Source organism: Helianthus annuus, chromosome 11 (genome assembly GCF_002127325.2).
Source record: "Helianthus annuus cultivar XRQ/B chromosome 11, HanXRQr2.0-SUNRISE, whole genome shotgun sequence".
In the NCBI taxonomy this organism is placed as follows: domain Eukaryota; kingdom Viridiplantae; phylum Streptophyta; class Magnoliopsida; order Asterales; family Asteraceae; genus Helianthus; species Helianthus annuus.
Genome location: NC_035443.2, coordinates 188,823,632 through 188,843,351, shown reverse-complemented (window position 1 = coordinate 188,843,351; position 19,720 = coordinate 188,823,632). Strand labels below are relative to the sequence as shown.

The window sequence follows — 19,720 nt, the reverse complement described above, 5'->3', positions numbered from 1 at the left end:
AGGGACCTATACCACATCTATAGGCTTATACGAGTGTTGCATGGTATCCTATAGTATCGTATCGTGTTGCATTATTTCGTATAGTGTATAATATAAGTCTCGTATAGGTTCCATGTAGGTCTTGTATATGCCTATAGGCCTACACGGGACCTAAATCACACCTATAGGCCTATAAGGGACCAATACTACATCTATAGGCTTATACGAGTGTTGTATGGTATCCTATAGTATCGTATCATATCGTGTTGCATCGTATCGTATAGTGTATAGTATAAGTCTCGTATAGGTTCCATGTAGGCCTTTTATATGCCTATAGGCCTATACGGGACCTAAACCACACTTATAGGCCTATAAGGGACCTATGCTACGTCTATATGCTTATACGAGTGTTGTATGGTATCCTGTAGTATCGTATCGTGTTGCATCGTATCGTATAGGCCTATAGGCCTATACGGGACATATACTACACCTATAGGCCTATACGGGCGTTATATCGTATCGTATATTATTGTATCGTATAGTGTAGTATATTCGAACTGTATATACGTTTTCCAAAACAATTTAACGTTATATAATATTATTTGTATAACTTTAACGATTATATAGTTCAAGCGATTTAATGTTGGAACCGAGTGAGTATTTATAAGACAAACACATCAAAATAGCGAAAAAAAAACTGATGGGTTATATACGCTGAGTATAGCTCTATACGCAGGGTATATAAACCCTTGTTTTCTGTGCAATGATTGCTGATAAGGCTCTGAAATCCATGGTTTATATACGCTGAGTATAGCTCTACATGCAGCGTATAGAGGTAACCCTATACGCTGCGTATAGGTCTATACGCAGCGTAGGTAAACCCTAAGTGTTTAGATAGCCAACCAAGGTGTGTAGATAGTTTGGCTCTTGTTATAAATCGTTTAAAAAATGTTTGTATGAATTATGATTGGGTTAAAATGTTTTGCATCACATTGAAAAACCTAGGTATTATTTTTAAATCTCTTTTGAGAAACAATGAGAATAAATGTGGCAATTACATTCTAAGAATGGGTGTATTGGAAAAATGTGCAACTCCACATAGGATGATTTTATTGGTTGTTGCATGGGGTCCACACAAATATCCAGCTATTTCAAAGCCGCGCTCCTTACCACAGTAATGCGCTGAGCCATTAACGCCCCATTGGGACGGTGTTTAGCCCCCCAGGGCTGATGTAACATGGGTGTCACACCACTACACACAACCTAATACCTTTTTTTGGGATGATTAGATTACAGTTTTGATTCAGGTGTTTAGAAATTACTATCTTTAGTACAATTAAACACTTTGTTCACCCGTCACCATTTTATTCTTTTCGCTAGCCAGCACTTAAAATTCTGATAAGTTTTCTAGGTCTTTGGCTAGAACCACCACTGCTGAAGATCTAATCTATAGTGAAGGTTGCTTTTGATCCAAAACAATTTTATGGGAGCTAACGCATAGTGGTGGCTGCTACGTGGAGAAAGAGGCTATGACATGAAGAAAGGGTGGGGTGCCCAAAGTATGGAACCGTTCTACGTAAGGTCCGAAGAAGTAACACTATTAGAAAACTACATTTTTTCCTACAAAAGTTTCATATTAATTTCCCACAACTCAATTTTTGTTACAATTTTCCTATAATTTTTTGACCAAAAAAAAAAACAGACTTTTTCGCAATTTTCCGACAAAACTGCCACACAATAAGCATCTGTATCAATTTTGTCACAAAACTTATAACCTTTTGGACAAAATTATGACAAAAAAATATAAAATTTTATATAGTTTTATCCCCAAGTGCCAACTACTTTCAACCTATTTGCAATACAATGGGCTTGCTGACTAATAAATTCAGTCCAAAACTTCAAATTTTAATTGTATTGTATATTGATGAATCCTAGAATCCTTCTAATTGTCATCATTTTTATACTAGAAAACGCCGATGAATCCTAGAATCCTTGAAGTGGTTGTCATCATTTTTATACCACCCCTTACTTTTCTTCCACAGATGTTATCGATATCCTCACCTTTATCTACCTTTCTTCATATCTTTTTTGCGATTCAATTTCAGTCTCCCGAACTATTTTAACTCTTGCTCTGAGCAAATCGATTAGATTGACTTGCTTCAGTTCACAAATACACGTCCGACCACCAAATCAGTGACCGTCAAACTGATCGGAACCGGACGATTTTTTGAGAGACATAACGATTCACATGTAACATGACCGTTAATATAGCTGAACCCAGACCGGCCTCCGTTAATCAAAACATTGTTTTGTATTGAAATCCCACAAAAGTTTATGTAAAACCTAAACTACAGCTGTTGGAACCATTGTCATCGCCTTCTCAGTTGAATCTCAAGGTTAGTAGTTTTCATTTCATTTTTCTTCCGGTTTGCCATCATTATCTATTGGCTTGGGATTTATGTTCTTGGATTTGAAAACAAATATTGTAGGCTGTAGCGTAGGTTATTGATTCATTCAGGTTAATGTTGAAATGTATGGGCTTATTTCAAGTAACCCGAATAACTTTTTGAGTTCAAAATCGATTTTCCCCTTAATTTTTCATGATTTTTATCTTACGGGTTTTCGGCGGTGGTGACAGAGTTTTTTGCAGAAATAGTGCTCTTTTTTTTTACAGACATTTGAATTTTCATTCCAATCAACACGGCAAATTACATAAGAATAGCAGGTAGACGGGCAACAAACTGCGCCGCCATCCCCTTCTGAATGGAAAACCCGAATCTACTAAAAACAAAGCCTCGCCCCTGAGGGGTCGAAAAGTTGCTGTGGACCACATTTTCACAAATAATGCCATGCCCAAAAACTTCACAAGTAATGCCATATCTATTTCAAATGGCGACTTTTGAGGAGAAGTAGGGTATGACAAGGAATATTCAAGTAAGCTTTAATCATTGGTTTTAGATAAAGTTCTTACAGGTTTACATTCAAAATGGCGATTTTTTGTACATTTCCATTCAAAATGGCAATTTCGGATACAGTTCTTACAACATGCCATTTACAATGGCGATTTCTGAACATGATTCCATTCAAAATGGCGATTTCTGGTACTTTCTGGTACACACTCCATTCACAATGGAGATTTATGGTACACACTCCATTAAGAATGACAACTTCTGGTACACACTCCATTAAGAATGGCAACAACTTCTGGTAAACACTTGTTGATTATATCATAAAAACATGGATAAAACATAAACCCTAATTATGTAAATTCAATCATGAACAATAAAATAAGACGTGCGTACCTGATTAGTCAATCACCACACCAGAGAGGGAAGTAGACGTCATGTTCGTCAGATTGGTCTGGTTCCCCTTTAGGATGTATTTTCTTGATGGTAGTACCGAGTTCTTTAGGGTTGAAGAACTCGTAGTAATGGAGAGAGAGGAGGGGCGATTTTAGTGTGATGTTATGAGGGTCTAACCCTAATCCCTCTCTAGTAATCTCCTTATATACACCCAAGGGGAAATCCAATTAGTTAATTAGGGTAATATGGCCTATCAACAATTACCAACTAATTATATTATAGGTTTTATATATTTTGATCTATATTATATAAATGATAATGATGACTACTAGATTAAATATAAATAAATAAATATTTAATCTTACAACACTTAGTTGAATGGAGACTTAATTTAAAAATTTAGAGGAAACGAGACACAATATTAATGCAACTTCTGGTACTTTCCGATACACACTCCATTCACAAGTCTAAGCCATTAGAGCTTCCTCCTATTAACACAGTTTTAAAGAAAAGCAACGAACTGAAGTCTTTGGTGGGGGAGGCCAAAGATATTGACATACTGAATGATCTTAAGAATTTGTTACATGAAGGTTTGAGCCTAAGTTACTTAGGTGGTCTCAAAGTTCTTATTCAGTTTATTGATGAGAAGGAAGCAAATGACTTTTTAAGGGAAGAAGTAGAGTCTTGGGAAAAAAGGTTCTCAAGACTATATGTTTGGGATGGAACCCCTCCAATCTTTGAGAGGGTGGCCTGGATCAAGATCCTTGGGGTTCCTGCTTCTCTCTGGGATAGGCATACTTTCAATAAGATAGGAGAAAGATATGGTCGTTTGCTGGTCAAATCTGAAGCCTCTCCCAACGACGGGAATTTAGCAGAAGAAAGAGTGGCGGTTTTGGTGAACTCTGGCAAAAGAATTTCTGATGAGCTCCTATTAACCTGGAAGGATCATAATATCAATATTTGGGTAGAAGAAATTTCAGGCCAGTGGGTCCCGAATTTTTTGAAAGATGAGGAAAAGGAGGATATTGAGGAGTCCTCAATCTTCAGAGACGATCATTCGGAGGAAGAGGAGATTAGCTCGGGTTCAGAAGAGGTAGGCAGTCCGGTTGGAGAAGTCAGTCCGGGGTTTTCGCCGGAATTCGGTAATATGAACAGTCATGAGCAGGGGAAGTCGGATGGGTTTTGTGAGTTCCAGAGTCCTACGTGCATGGGTAATCTCTCTCCCATTTATGTTCCCAATGTTGGAGACAATATGCCTAATAATGATGTTGGTGTTGTTCAAGAGGCGGCGGAACAGGTAGCATGTAGTAATAATAGTGTCAGTGAAGAAAGAGATAAGCTTTTAAATAAGGAGAGCGAACCCAGGGAGGAGATGGACCCTACTGAAAACCTTGGGGATAATTTAAATGATGAAGGAGTGGACATTAGTGAGATTGGGCCTGCGTCCCCCCGGCCCAGTTACATAACCCTGAGACCCAATCAATTTAAGCCTGCTAAAGATGGTGGAGCCCAGGAGTTTTTAACCCCAGACCTCAACAAGGTGGTAGGTGAGGAATCAAATTCTGATCCTTTCAATATTGAAGAGATCTTTAGACTGGAAACTGAACAAGATAGAGGGGAAGAGGCTATCTCGAATCGGCGAATTAGGGGGGAAGTGGAGAATGTCAATCCAGCCGAAGAGGGTAGGGCCGAAGCTTTGGAAAGGGAGGTTGCAGGTACTCTGGGAGTGGGAATCGTGTTGGGTATTGAAGTAAATGGGTTTGAGAATCATGTGAGGAAGTTGGTCAATGGGGAATCGGATCTATTGGGTTGCTAATGAATTTTTTGTCGATTAACATAAATGGAGTGTCCTCGGTTTGCAAGGGCAATTGGGTGAAGAAGCTTAAAAGGAATCTTAAAGTGGATGTTATTGGAATTCAAGAGACTCACCGGGCGGGTATGTCGGAGAATAACCTTCGTTGTTTCTGGGATAAAACGAAGTTGAAAGTGGCTACGGTTGATTCAGTTGGCAGATCAGGGGGATTGGCTTTGCTTTGGGACCCAGACCGGTTCAGCGATGATTATACTCTGAAAAACCAGCGATTTCTTATGATATCGGGTTTTTTGGCAGGTGTTGAGGAACGGCTGAACTTGATAAATATTCATGCGCCTAATGAAGCCAGAAATCGGAGAATTCTTTGGGATGAGCTGCTGAATTTGATGTCCCAAAGGGACGGGATGTGGGTTTTATTCGGGGACTTTAATGAAGTCCGTGAAGAATCCGAAAGAGTGAACTCGATCTTTGACAGGGGAGCTTCGGAGGCTTTCAATGAATTTATATCTAGTGCAGCTCTCTTCGAATATGCCTTGTCTGGGGGTAAGTTTACTTTTATTTCTGGCCACGCTAATGTTAAATTCAGCAAGTTGGATAGATTCCTTGTTTGCGATTCTTTCTTAAATCGGTGGCCGGTTGCCAAAGCTGAAGTTCATGATAGAGGGGCGTCAGATCACTGCCCTATTTCCCTGGTGTGCAACCCGCTGGACTTCGGTCCAATTCCGTTTAAACTGTTTAATTCTTGGCTGGAGGACCAAAAGATGGGCAGTATAGTTCAAAGTGTTTTGAATGCCCCGAGGTTTGGGGGTAGATACGATGTGCTTTTGGCCAGCATCCTTAAAAATATCAAATCCGAAACCAAAAAATGGAGGACGGAGGTTATTAAAGCCCAAAGCCAGGAGCTGAACCTGATTACCGCTCAGATTGCCGAGATTGAGAATAAAGCGGTTAATGGGACGATTTCGGTAGAGGAAAAAAGCAGTCGGGTTAATCTCAGAATCAGACTAAACAAGATGGAGATGGCTAAAGCTAAAAATATTCAACAAAAGGCGAGAATAAACTGGCTGAAATACGGTGATGACAACACTTCGTTTTTCCATAAAGTTTTGAACGTTAATATTGCGTCTAGTAGAATCAACGGTCTTCATTTTAATAACTCCTTTATTTCGGATCCGGTGGAACTGAAGAATCAGATCAAAGGGTGGTTTAAAAAGCAATTTTCGGAGCCGATAAGACGAAGACCGAAATTTAACGGGGTTGGGCTTCCCACTATTTCGGAGCAAAACAGGTTGATGCTTTGTGAAGAATTTTCTGAGGTGGAGGTTTGGAGTGCTATTAATAGCTGTGATGGGGGGAAATCTCCTGGCCCAGATGGTTTTTCTCTGAAATTTTACAAGAAATTCTGGAAGGAGCTAAAGCATCTAATTATGGGGGTTATGAGAGACTTTCACAGTACCGGCGATATTAGTAGAGGATGCAACGCCTCTTTTGTGGCGTTAATTCCTAAGAAAAAAGACCCCCAATCCCTAGCCAATTTTCGCCCAATTTCGTTGGTGGGGTCCATTTATAAAATCATTTCGAAGGTTTTGGCTAATCGTTTGAAAGTAGCCATAGGGGATCTAATTTCGCCGACTCAGTCGGCGTTTTTAGGAGGTAGAAATATCCTGGATAGTCCGTTAATCATCAGTGAGACGATCGCTTGGGCCAAGAAGAATAAACAGGGTCTCTTTATTTTTAAAGTGGATTTCGAGAAAGCCTACGATTCTATAAACTGGAAGTTCCTATTTTTTCTGATGGAATGTATGGCCTTTCCTGAAAAGTGGATCTGTTGGATTAAAGGATGTTTGTCTTCTGGGACAGGATCGATATTAGTGAACGGATCTCCAACGGAGGAATTCAGGTATAAAAGAGGGTTGAGGCAGGGTGACCCTATGTCCCCCTTTATCTTTATTATGGCGATGGAAATTATCTCTTTGTTTATGAATAGAGTGATGAATGCTGGTCTCTATGAGGGGATTAAGATTCCTAATGATGGCCCCTTGTTATCGCATTTATGTTATGCAGATGATGTCCTTTTTTTAGGTCGTTGGTCGGTTGAAAATGCGGTTACTCTAAGTCGCCTTCTCCGATGGTTGAACTTGGTTTCGGGTCTAAAAGTTAACTTCCAAAAAAGCAAATTGTATGGGTTTGGGGTTGATGAAGAAGAAAAACTGCGGCTGGCTAATGTGTTAAAGTGCGAAGTTGGGAAGCTTCCGTTCTCCTACCTTGGCATCCCTATTGGTGCCAATATGAAAAGAGCAAAGTATTGGGATCCGGTTATCAAGAAATTTTCAGCAAAATTATCAAAATGGAAGGCTAAGTTCCTGTCTCTTGCGGGTAGAGTCACCCTGGCCAAATCGGTTCTGGGTAGTCTTCCCTCGTATTTTCTGTCTCTTTTTGTTGCCCCGAAATGTGTGATCAATAAATTGGAGAAGATCCGTAGAGATTTTGTTTGGGGATTTTCCGAGTCGATAAAAAAGATGAGATGGGTCCGTTGGGAAGTGATGATGAATTCTAAAAGAAAAGGCGGTCTTGGTGTAGGGAACATAAGAGACTTCAATATAGCAATGTTAACGAAATGGTGGTGGAGATATAAGTCGAATCCGAATCAGTTATGGGCTAAAGTGATTAGCTCGATTCATAAGAGTAGCTCTAATCTTTTGATCCCGCTGAAGAAAACAATCCCGGGGGTATGGAACGATATAGGAAAGATGGATAAGATCTTAGACAAGGCTGGAATTAGCCTTAGTCAAAACCTTGTAGAGGAGAATGGGGTTTGGAAGTGGCGATCTTCGGCTGAAGAGGGGTTCTCGGTTAAGCAGGTTCGGCGGGATCTTGAAAGCAGTCGTGTGGAGTCCGCGGAGGTCGATTCAGCGCTGCTTTGGAACAGCTGGGCTCCCGGTAAAGGTAATATTCTCTTGTGGCGGGCTCTCCTTGGCCGTATTGCTTCGAGGGAAGGATTGGTTCGTAGGGGGGTGTCATTGCCGGTGGTGGACTGCCCTAGGTGTGGGCTTGATATCGAAAGCTCAGACCATATCTTCATCCGATGTCTTTGGGCGAAAAGTATTTGGTGGAATGTTTTGTCTTGGTTGCGTATTAGTTTCCCGTCGCAATGTGATTCGCTCGGAGAGTTAGTTAAGTATATAAAAGATTGTCCGGGTAGTGCCACTTGGAAGCGGTTGGTTTCTATGGTCGTTATTGCCACGGTTTGGAGAATTTGGAGCGCTAGAAATGTCAAAGTGTTTGAGGATCTATTCATCCCCATCATGAAGACGGTTGAATTCATCAAAGAAGATTCTTTTATTTGGGTCTGCAATAGAGCGAAGAATATGAAGCCTTCTTGGGAGAAATGGGTGTTATTTGATGTAGTAGATCTGATGTAATAGTCTGTTGGGTTGTTGTTTTTCTTTGTTTTTGTTTGTTTTTTGTTCTCCCAGTTGCTTGCTGGCTCTTTATATATATATATAAAGTGATTGCTGTTCAAAAAAAAGGAATGGAGACTTAATTTAAAAATTATTAATGCAACTGAATCTTTAAGAAAAGAAGATGTGGTGGGAAATTTTTGAACAATGGTCCCCATTAATAAATAAGAGGGAAGGAGACACAATACTGATGAACTCGCAAATGATTTTGGGAATTTATAAAAAAACGCCATTTGCATTGGAGATATTACTAGAAATTGTGAATAACAAGGGAATCTTGTAAGACTTTATCAAAAGTCGCCATTTGGTTTGGAATCATATGCAGAAATCGCCAATGTCAATGGAATCATGTAAGAATCTTGTAAGATGCCATTTGCTTTGGAAACATGTAAGAACTTTATTAAAAAATCCCCATTTTTTTTTTTGAATGGCTCAGCGGAACACACCTAGACGAAGTACCTCCGCCCCCCGGGATCGACCCCCGGGCCCCCCCTAAGGTCCAGCCCACACCAGCTTTCGACCGGCTGGTAGTCGACCCCTTAGCTCACCCGTGCGGGAAAACCGCTCTAGCCCGGGATCGAACCCGTGACCAGAGGGTAAAACCCTCACACCTCCACCCAGCTGAGCTGGGCTTCATTGGCAAAAAATCCCCATTTGCTTTGGAAACATGTAAGAACTTTATTAAAAAATCACCATTCTTAATGGATACATGTTCAGAAATCGCCATTTTGAATGGATACACTTTCAGAAATCGCCATTTTGAATGGATTCTTGTAAGAACTTTGCCTTGTGATTGGATATGTTCAAAAAATTGCCATTTTGAATGGAAACCTGTAAGAACTTTATCTGAAACCAGTGATTAAAGTTTGCATTCCCTGAATATTCCCTGCCACACCCTACTTCTCGTCAAAAGTCGCCAAATGGAAATGGCGTTACTTGTGAAATTTTTTTGAGCATGGCATATTTGTGATTTTTTTTTTCCAAAAGAGCACTATTTCTGTAAAAAACTCGTGGTGACAGAAGCAGCGGATAAATGTCTTTTTTACTACCTGTTCCATCCCGTGCTGGTGCTGGTTGCTAGTTAGTTTTTTTTTGGTGTCATCATCAACACAGACATGTCTTCCTCTTCCAACAAAGACATGATTAGACTTCTTGCTATGTTACATATCTCATTTGAAGAGATAGAAAAGGCCACCAACCACTTTGCTCATGAAAATCTCCTCAAACAAGGCGAGTTTTTTAAGGTTTACAAAGGAAAACTCTTCCAATCAAGGGACTCGATCAATATTGTTGCACGGAAATGTCCGGATAGAAGCCTTGTGCATAACGAGCTGGCAATTTCTGAAAATCTCAAGCACGAACACATCGTCTCTGCATTTAGGTCTACCATCTGTAAAAACGAGGATATCATCATAAACAAGTATGAGGCCAATGGAAGTCTCGACAAGCATCTGAGTGACCAAACCCTCACTTGGATGCAAAGATTGCATATATGTGTTCGCGTTGCGCATGCATTGAAATACCTTCATCATGATGCAGAAGACGATCATAATATTATACATGGTAATATTAAGAGCTCAAAAATTTTACTAGATGACAAGTGGGAACCCAAGTTACATGGTTTTGCATTTGCTGGTAGATCTATTAAGGATCAACTTCACCGTACCAATAAGACATCCAAGTCACTACAGTATATGGACCCAACATATGAAAGCATCGGAGGTTTGACTTATAAGTCAGACGTCTTCTCATTTGGTGTTTTATTGTATGAGGTCTTGCTTGGGAGAGAAGCATCCATTGAAAACAATGATAATTGGTATTTTGCTCGATGGGTTAGATCACATTATGAAGAGAAAGAAATAGACGATTTGATCTATCCCTATATACGGAACCAAATGAGCTTGCATTCATTGAACATCTTTTGTGAAACAGCGTATTGTTGCTTAAAGGAGCAACGATCAGAACGCCCAGATATGAGCCAAGTTCTCTCAAGACTTGAGGAAGCGTTAAAAGTTCAACAGAAATATGTAAGACCATCAGTCCTTTGACTCCTCTCTTCAACATGTCCTTTTTTTTTCATTATTGTGATTAATATTCATATTAAAGGAACGCTTGAACGCTGCAATGGAAGGTTCATCATCCAACCACTTGAAGGTAAGCTAATTAATTTCTTTACCATAAAATAACTGTGGAAAATAGCAATTACGGTTCCTTTCAGAGACTCCACTTTCATGGAGAACTTACCTGTTAGATTAGAAAATACTTTGAGAAGTTTTGTAGTAGTTCAGGGACTAATATGTAAATTTGGAAATAGTTTAGGGACCTTAGTGTTAGTTTTGTAATAATTGTAATACCGTTATAAATGGTTGAATATGTTAATGGAAGTTAGCTTGGTTTTGGGTCTTCTCTCTCTCTTGTGTTTCTCTCTCTAAAATTGAGGTCCAACATTGGTATCAGAGCATCGATCTTTGTGTTCTTGTATCAATTCAACACAAAATTCGTTTCAATTCCACGAGATTGATCACTTGTTCGATCAATTTCATTCATTCGTTTCAATTCAATCGAATTAGATCATTGTTCGTTCAATTCAAACAATATGGCAGCAAAAACACGAAATCAAGAACTCGAAGAACTTGTTAAAGAACACGAAAAGATGATTCAGCAATTCACCACAACAATTGTGACCTTAGGGTATCGAATTCGGTAATCCAGTCAACTTTGACAACTTTAACAGAAAAGTTGTTAAACAAAGAAGGAATGGATGATGACATGGTCATTACACATGTGAAATCTGACCGATCACATATGAATACTAGATTCTGTAAGCTGGAATTTCCCAAATTTGATGGTTCGGATGTGGATGGGTGGATATATAGGGCTGAACACTTCTTTATGGTGGATGAAACACCAGAGGATGCGAATATAAGAAAGCCAGAGGAATCACGATTAAAGACATACCTTGGGATGAATATAAGAAAGATGTGGTGCATAGGTTTGTAGATTCATTTGTAGAAAATGCTTTAGAAGATCTTGTTTCACTCAAACAAACAGGAGATTGACAAGATTACTGTGATGCTTTTGATACCTTATTAAACAAGGTATCTAACATCAATGAATCACAAGCAGTATGCCTATTCATACATGGTTTAGCACATTCAATTGCCAGTCCTGTATGATTGTTTAAACCTGAAACCTTGAAGAAAGCTTATTCCTTGGCTAGAATTCAAAACTCTACAAATATTAAGGCTAAAGGGTATTCTCATTCAGTAACAACAAAAACTGTGTCTCTTTTGAAGGGTCCTGTAAGTGCTTCCAAAATTCCCTTATTACCCTCTTCGAATACAAACTCAGTTGGGTCAACAAGTACAAGTAAAGGGGTGAACAAAACTGTGAGAAGTAAGGAAATAGATGCAAAAAGGGCTACGGTTGAATGTTTTTGGTGCATTGAGAAGTTTACTCCTACTCATGTGTGCAAGAATAAAAAGTTTTTCATAATTGAACTTCATGGGGAAGAAGATGAGATAGAGGAATCTGAGTCTATTGTTCTGCCAAATCAAGTGGCTACAGATCCTTTAATTTCCTTGCATGCTATATCAGGTATTCCTTCTTTTTCAACAATGAGGGTGATTGGCACTATAGGTACTAGACAGCTGCAAATCTTGATAGATTTAGGCTCAACCCATAATTTCATTAACCAAGACTTGGCAGCTAAGTTGAAGTGTCCCACAAAAACAATCAATTCTATGCAAATAACAGTAGCAGATGGTAATAAACTGGACTGTATGCAGTTATGTGAAAATCTCCAATGGGTCATGCAAGGCAGATGGTTTAAGGCTGACATGTTCTTAATTCCTTTGAGTAGTTATGATATGGTCCTTGGGGTAAAGTGGTTAAGGGAACTTAATGATATTAGTTGGAACTTTAAAGAGCTGACTATGAAGTTTAAAGTGGGCAATTTAGCTTTTGAGTTGAAGGGTCTGGACAATAATAATACAGTTACTCTTTGTTCAGCTGAGAAGTGCATTGATCTAATCAATAAAAAGTCTGCTGTGGTTTATTGTCAATTGTTTAGTATCCAAGATCAGAATAATGATAGGAATCAATTGGAACCTACAATACAAGATACTGTACAAGATGCTGCAATACAAACCATGTTAATACAGTTTGAAGACATTTTTCAAGAACCTACTTAGCTGCCTCCTTCAAGGAAATGTGATCATAAAATTGTTCTCACCAATATGAAGAGACTACCATCAATCAAAAAGCTTATAGATATCCTGTTGGGCAAAAAGATGTTATAGAGAAGATGACTCAGGAAATGTTAGACTCAGGAGTAATCAGAGAAAGTCAATGTTCATTTGCATCTCCTGTGGTTTTGGTTAAAAAAAAGATGGTTCGTGGAGGATGTGCATTGACTATAGGAAATTGAACAATGCAACCGTTAAGAACAGGTATCCTATTCCTTTAATTAAAGAGCTTTTGGATGAATTGCATGGGGCCACTATTTTTTCAAAACTGGATTTAAGGGCAGGTTATCATCAATTCGAATGTATGATAAAGATGTGCACAAAACAACTTTTAGAACCCATCAAGGGTTATTCGAATTCTTAGTAATGCCATTTGGCCTTACTAATGCACCAGCAACTTTCCAAGCCTTGATGAATTCAGTTTTTAAGGATCTTATCAGGAAGGAAGTGTGTTCTTGTATTCTTTGATGATATTTTAGTGTTCAGTTCTGATATAAGTCAGCATATGGAAGATTTGTCACAGGTGTTCCTGTTGTTTAGACAACATTCATTGGTAGCTAAAAGGTCTAAGTGCTCTTTTGCTGGTTCAAAAATTGAATACTTGGGCATATCATATCAAGGGAAGGGGTTTCAACTGATCCAACAAAGATAATGGCTATCAAAGATTGGCCTATTCCCGAAATAGTCAAACAATTGAGGGGCTTCCTTGGGTTGGTAGGGTATTACAGGCGTTTTATTCAAGGTTTTGGTTCAATTGCTAAGCCTTTAACTGATTTGTTCAGGAAAGATGCTTTTAAGTGGACTGATGAAGCTACTCAAGCCTTTAATAATCTCAAAAATGCCTTGATTCACTCTCCTGTGTTAGCCTTACCAAACTTTAATGACCCCTTTATTCTGGAAACTGATGCATCTTCTAAGGGCATTGGGGCAGTGTTAATGCAAAAAGGACACCCACTGGCTTACATGAGTAAGGCTTTGTCAGCCTGACATCAAAGTTTATCTGTTTATAAAAACGAACTTTTAGCAATTCTGATGGCAGTTAAGAATTGGCATCATTACTTGATCGTCAACAAGTTCATCATCATAACTGACCAAAAAAGTTTGAAACATTTGTTGGAACAAAAGGTTGTTACTCATTTGCAACATACTTGGCTGTCAAAACTGATGGGTTATAACTATGAGATAGAATACAAAAAGGGGTGTGAAAACAAGGTAGCTGATGCATTGTCAAGGAAGCAGGGTATGTGTTTGTTACAGATGGGGTTAAGTGTTGTTGAACCCTTATTATGGAAAAAAATTGAAGCCTCATGGGAATCTGACCTTAATGTGCAAGCTATAATCAAGGAACTAACTGAGGGTAGACTGGTCAAGAATTTTGTCTGGGATGGCCATAAGTTGCTGAAGAAAAATAGGATTGTGATTGGTTGTGATCAGCAATTAAGGCAGGAAATCATTACACTTTATCACAGCTCAACTCTTGGAGGGCACTCTGGATTCATTCCTACTTATAAGAAGATGAAACTATACTTTACTTGGTCAAGGTGCTCTAAAGATGTGAGAAATTTCATCAAATAGTGCAAAGTGTGTTTAAAAGCTAAATATGAGCCAATATCATCACCTGGGTTGCTGCAGGCCTTACCTATTCCTCAAGCTATTTTCAGTGATTTGACCATGGATTTCATTTCTGGGTTGCCTAAGGTGAATGGGAAAGAATCCATTTGGGTAATTGTGGACAGGTTTACTAAGTATGCTCATTTTTTACCTTTGATGCATCCTTACTCAGCTCCTCAACTAGCTCAACTATTTTTGGATAATATTTTCAAACTACATGGATGTCCACAGACAATAGTATCTGATAGAGATACATTATTCATGAGCAATTTTTGGCAAGAATTCTAAAACTCCAAGGCATTGTGTCTGCCATGTCTACTTCTTACCACCCACAAACTAATGGGCAAACAGAAGTGCTAAACAAGTGTTTGGAGACTTGTTTGAGGTGTATGGTGATGGAAGTTCCTAGGGAATGGCCCAAGTTCTTATCTTTAGTTGAATGGTGATGATACCACCTTTACATATTCCATTTATACCCAATGATACAACTGTGGCTTCTGTGGAACAACTGTTTTTGGAAAGAGAAAATGTGCTGCAAGTGTTAAAGTTCAATTAGTCAAGGGCAAGGAATAGAATGAAGCAACAAGCAGATTTGCACAGATCAGACTGGAACTTTGATGTGGGGCAATGGGTGTTTGTGAAATTGCATCCGTATGTTCAATATACTTTAAGGGCCAACAGGTACACTAAGTCGAGTCCTAAGTTTTATAGACCATTTCTGATTATTCAGAAGGTGGGCAAAGTTGCTTATAAGCTGGACCTACCACCAGATGCTCAAATTCATCATACTTTTCATGTGTCCTTGCTGAAAGCTGCTACTAGTTCCCTTGTTGCTCCTACACCATTGCCTGTGGCACCACGTTTTAGCCTACAACCTCAGGCTATATTGGACAGGAAGATGGTTAAGAGAAATTCTAAGGTGGCTATCAAGATTTTGGTTCATTGGGCAGGGTTGCCGGCTTCTGATGCTTCATGGGAGTTTTTGGAGGATTTTCGTTTGAGATTTCCAGATTTTAATACTTGAGGACAAGTATGTTGTTGAGGGGGAAGTATTGTTAGATTAGAAAATACTTTGAGATGTTTTGTAGTAGTTTAGGGACTAATATGTCAATTCTGTAATAGTTCAGGGACCTTAGTGTTAGTTTTGTAATAATTATAATACCGTTATAAACGGTTGAGTCTGTTAATGGAAGTTAGCTTGGTTTTGGGTCTTCTCTCTCTCTTGTGTTTCTCTCACTAAAATTGAGCTCCAACATTACCCAATCATTTTCAACCACTCATTTTTTTTTATATTAGACTAGTGCTCTGGGTTTTAAAAAGCATGCCTGAGGCGCGAGGCGCACTAAGGGGCATGTCTCAGCGCCTCATGGCACCTGAGGCGCGCTTTTTCCACAAAGCGCAAGAAAAGCACATTTTTTGGGTTTTTTGAGGTCTGAGGCGTGCGCCTTATGTATTTTGGGTGTTTTTATGCATGAAAGTGTTAGACAATAGGTTTTTTTTGGCTTGTACATGTAGGTAAAATCATATATAAACCTTAGTTATAACTATATATTGGATAAGGGATGCTAAAAACATATGGGTTATATATAAAAATTTAGAGTTAATTACACAAATGGGTCCTGTGGTTTATACCTAATTTCGCCTTTGGGTACTAACTTTATTTTTTAACAGATTTAGGTTCTATGGTTTCAATTTTGTAACACCTTTGGGTACTAACACCAAAATTAGTTAATTAATGACTAAAATACCCTTGCATTTTTTTAAATTTATCAATGTAACACATTTGGGTACTAACACCTAATTTTATTTAAGTTTAAATCAATTTTACAAAATCTATTTATTTTTTTATTTTCATCTTTTTATTATATATCTTAATTAACATAAAGTCTATTTATTTTTTTTATTTTCATATTTTTATTAAATTTATTATTTAACATAAAATCTACTTGTTACGCCAGTAGTTTTTTAAACAGATTTTTTAAATAAAATATACTAGCTATATAGTTTTATGTAAATTAAATTTCTTACTAGTTTTAAATAATGTAAACCTTACTCGTTTTCGATTTTGGATATATATGACTGATAATAATAATAATAAATATCTTTCATGTAAAAAAATTAAGCTATTTTTAATTGTTTTTTTGTTCATTTACATTTTACTATTTTAGAAAGATATTTAATTTACATAAAATCTACTAGTTGCACCAGTAAAATCTACTAGCTATATAGTTTTATGTAAATTAAATATCTTTTTTACAAAAAAAAAAAACGAGTTAAAAAAAGGCTTAAATTTTTTTAGTTTTATCTAAAATACCTAGCTATATAGTTTTATCTAAAATATCTAGCTATATAGTTTTATGTAAATTTAATATCTTTCTAAAATAGTAAAATGTAAATGAAAAAATAAACGAGTTAAAAAAAGGCTTAAATTTTTTTACATGAAAGATCTTTATTATTATCAATCATTTCAATCCAAAATTGAAAACGAGTAAGGTTTACATTATTTAAAACGAGTAAGAAATTTGATTTACATAAAACTATATAGCTAGTAGATTTTATTTAAAATGTCTATTTAAAAAAAAATACCGGTGTAACAAATAGATTTTATGTTAAATAAGAAATTTAATAAAAATATGAAAATAAAAAATAAACAGAGTTTATGTTAATTAAGAGATATAATAAAAAGATGAAAATAAAAAAAAATAAATAGATTTTGTAAAATTGATTTAAACTTAAATAAAATTAGGTGTTAGTACCCAAATGTGTTACATTGATAAACTTAAAAAAATACAAGGGTATTTTAGTCATTAATTAACTAATTTTGGTGTTAGTACCCAAAAGTGTCACAAAATTGAAACCATAGAACCTAAACCTGTTAAAAAATAAAGTTAGTACCCAAAGGCGAAATTAGGTATAAACCACAGGACCCATTTGTGTAATTAACTCAAAAATTTACATAGTCTTCTTGCGCCTCGGGTACGAAAAGCCCAACGCTTTTGCGGTTCGCGCCTCATTTTTAGACCTCGTTGCTTTTGTGTGCATCTCGCTTTTTAAAAATCAAGCTAGTTCTAATATCCGCAAACTTCGCGGGTTGAACATAATTATATGTTTTCGAGGTATAGATCCGTTATACGTTTACGATGATCATAACAAAATTCTATGAAGGAAATAAATATATTGAATTATAACACTGTCATGACTTATACCTAAACCTTGTTAGGATTTAAAGCACACACACGAGATCAATAAACAAAAGCAATAAGAAAAGTAGACACGAGATTTACGTGGTTAGGTCACAGTGTGTAACCTACCTCCACGGGGGCAACTAGGGTTTGTATTTTATTGAGTGATAATGATTACAAGTACAAGAGATATATTTATAGGCTAGAATTAGGGTTAGTCCCTTGCTAAACAAGTAACTAAACATCTGGGCCTAAAACACTTAATGCCCATTAGGGTTAGGACTGTTGGTGCACTTGTGTCTGTACTTTGTCTGTATTCGGTCTGTATGTACGATGTTCTATTTAGTGTTGTAAGTTGACCAAGTCAACCATCCTCCGGTTTGACTTGGACAACAGTTGGTAAAATAGTGAAAGATGTTCTGATCGAAGGATAGCTCCTCGAAGGATGCTGTTGATCCTTCGAGGTGCACGAAAGATATGGTTCGACTGATTAGACCTCGAAGGATGATCCTTCGAGGTCAATGCTGATCATTCGAACAACTTGTGATCGATAGATGATCCTTCGGACCATCTATCGGATCCTTCGATTAAGGCATCATGAGCTGGGTATATAAATACCCATGCATGTGTTGAGTTTGGGTAGACTGGTGAGACAGAACACACACACATCCAAAAAGCTTGAGAGCATTCTGCCCGGAAACTCACACACACACTTAGAGAGTTTGCAAGTTAGATTTGTAAACTTTGTGCTTGTAACCGAAACCTTCATTTGCATTAATACAAGTTGTGTTAATCGGTGAAACCTTTGTGTGTTTGTGTTTATACTTGTCTCATCCCGGTTTGCCTACTAGCTTGGATTCCGCACTCGCTAGTGGGTTAGTATAACAAGGTTTAGGTTCGTAATCCTCCGCGAAAAGGGACCTACAAGTGGTATCAGAGCCTTGGCTCTTTACCTTGTTTAAAACCGGGTTTTTACAAGTTTTGGTGTGTTGAAACACTTGGTTTTGCACCTGTTTTTACTTAGTTTCTTGCATTTTCTTTGAGTAAAAACGTGTCTAAACTAACCGGGAGTGTTTAAAGTGGGGTTGGGTAACTTAAAAACTTGTTTTTGAGTAACTTTGTGTTTTCCGGCGAAAGCTCCGGTTAAACTTCCGGTGACTGGTTTGAAGATAAGGTTGATCATTTTTGGCAAAATTTTCAAAGTTGGTGGTGAAAGGACAGCCTGCACATACCATCTTGCCGAAAGTTGACTTATCAACCTGTCACCTTTTCACCAACCTTTCACATCAGATCAGTTTGTGTCAGAACCTCTCGAAAGATATCTTTCGACATCGAAAGACTATCCTCCGACATCTGTCGATTAAGGAAGGCTCGAAAGATTGTTATCCTTCGACCCATCCTTCGAAGTCTGAATCATATCCTTCGAGAAAGGAATCTAATCGAAAGACAAGTGTCCGAAAGATAAGGATTTAGCTCGAAAGATAAGGATCTTTCAAAGGAGAATCCTTCGAGCTCTTGAATCTTTCGAAATCATTGTTCGAGACTCAACAGTAATCTTTCGAGTACTGTTGATCTTTCGAACAATAATTGATCTTTCGATTGTGGTCATTTTATTGCTAACAAGTTTCTGTTTTCTTTTAAGATCTTTCGAACTAGGGTCCTTCGACTGTGTGTGATCTTTCGGGTGCTCATCATCTTTCGTGACTTGGACATAGAATTTATTTTTCTTGTCAAAGATGAATCCGAGTTGGTGGGGAAATCCGGCTCCAGACAGTGGAAAATACATGAATACCAGTCAATCTCCATCATGGGCCGAATCTCCGGTATCTACATCCTCACAAACAAATGCCACTCCAGCTGGTCAATGGGCGTTTGTTTCAAATCAAACTCCGAGTATTCAAAATCTTCTACTAAGCGAAAGTGAAACCGGAAGTTTGAACAGGCCTCCAAAGTTGATGCATCTTAATGAATATCCGGGATGGGTTGATCGTTTCCATACATACATTCTTGGTCAAAATACAGAGTTGTGGTTGCGGTTCACTACGGAATTCGATCAAACTATCGAGGTTGCTGCTTCTTCGACAGCTACATTTGCCGATCTTCCTGATGATCAAAAGAAGACGTA

At 37.9% G+C, this 19,720-nt stretch overlaps 1 protein-coding gene across 1 annotated transcript in view; it reads left to right on the top strand.

The window, feature by feature from the left end:
- Positions 1–9,670: 9,670 nt before the first annotated feature.
- LOC110889013 overlaps positions 9,671–19,720 on the top strand; it is a 32,324-nt gene continuing 22,274 nt past the window's right edge. The window contains exons 1-2 of the mRNA XM_035980243.1: positions 9,671–10,582; positions 10,662–10,709. Of these exons, the coding sequence (XP_035836136.1) occupies positions 9,671–10,582; positions 10,662–10,709 (960 nt within the window). The remainder of the gene's footprint in view (positions 10,583–10,661; positions 10,710–19,720) is intronic.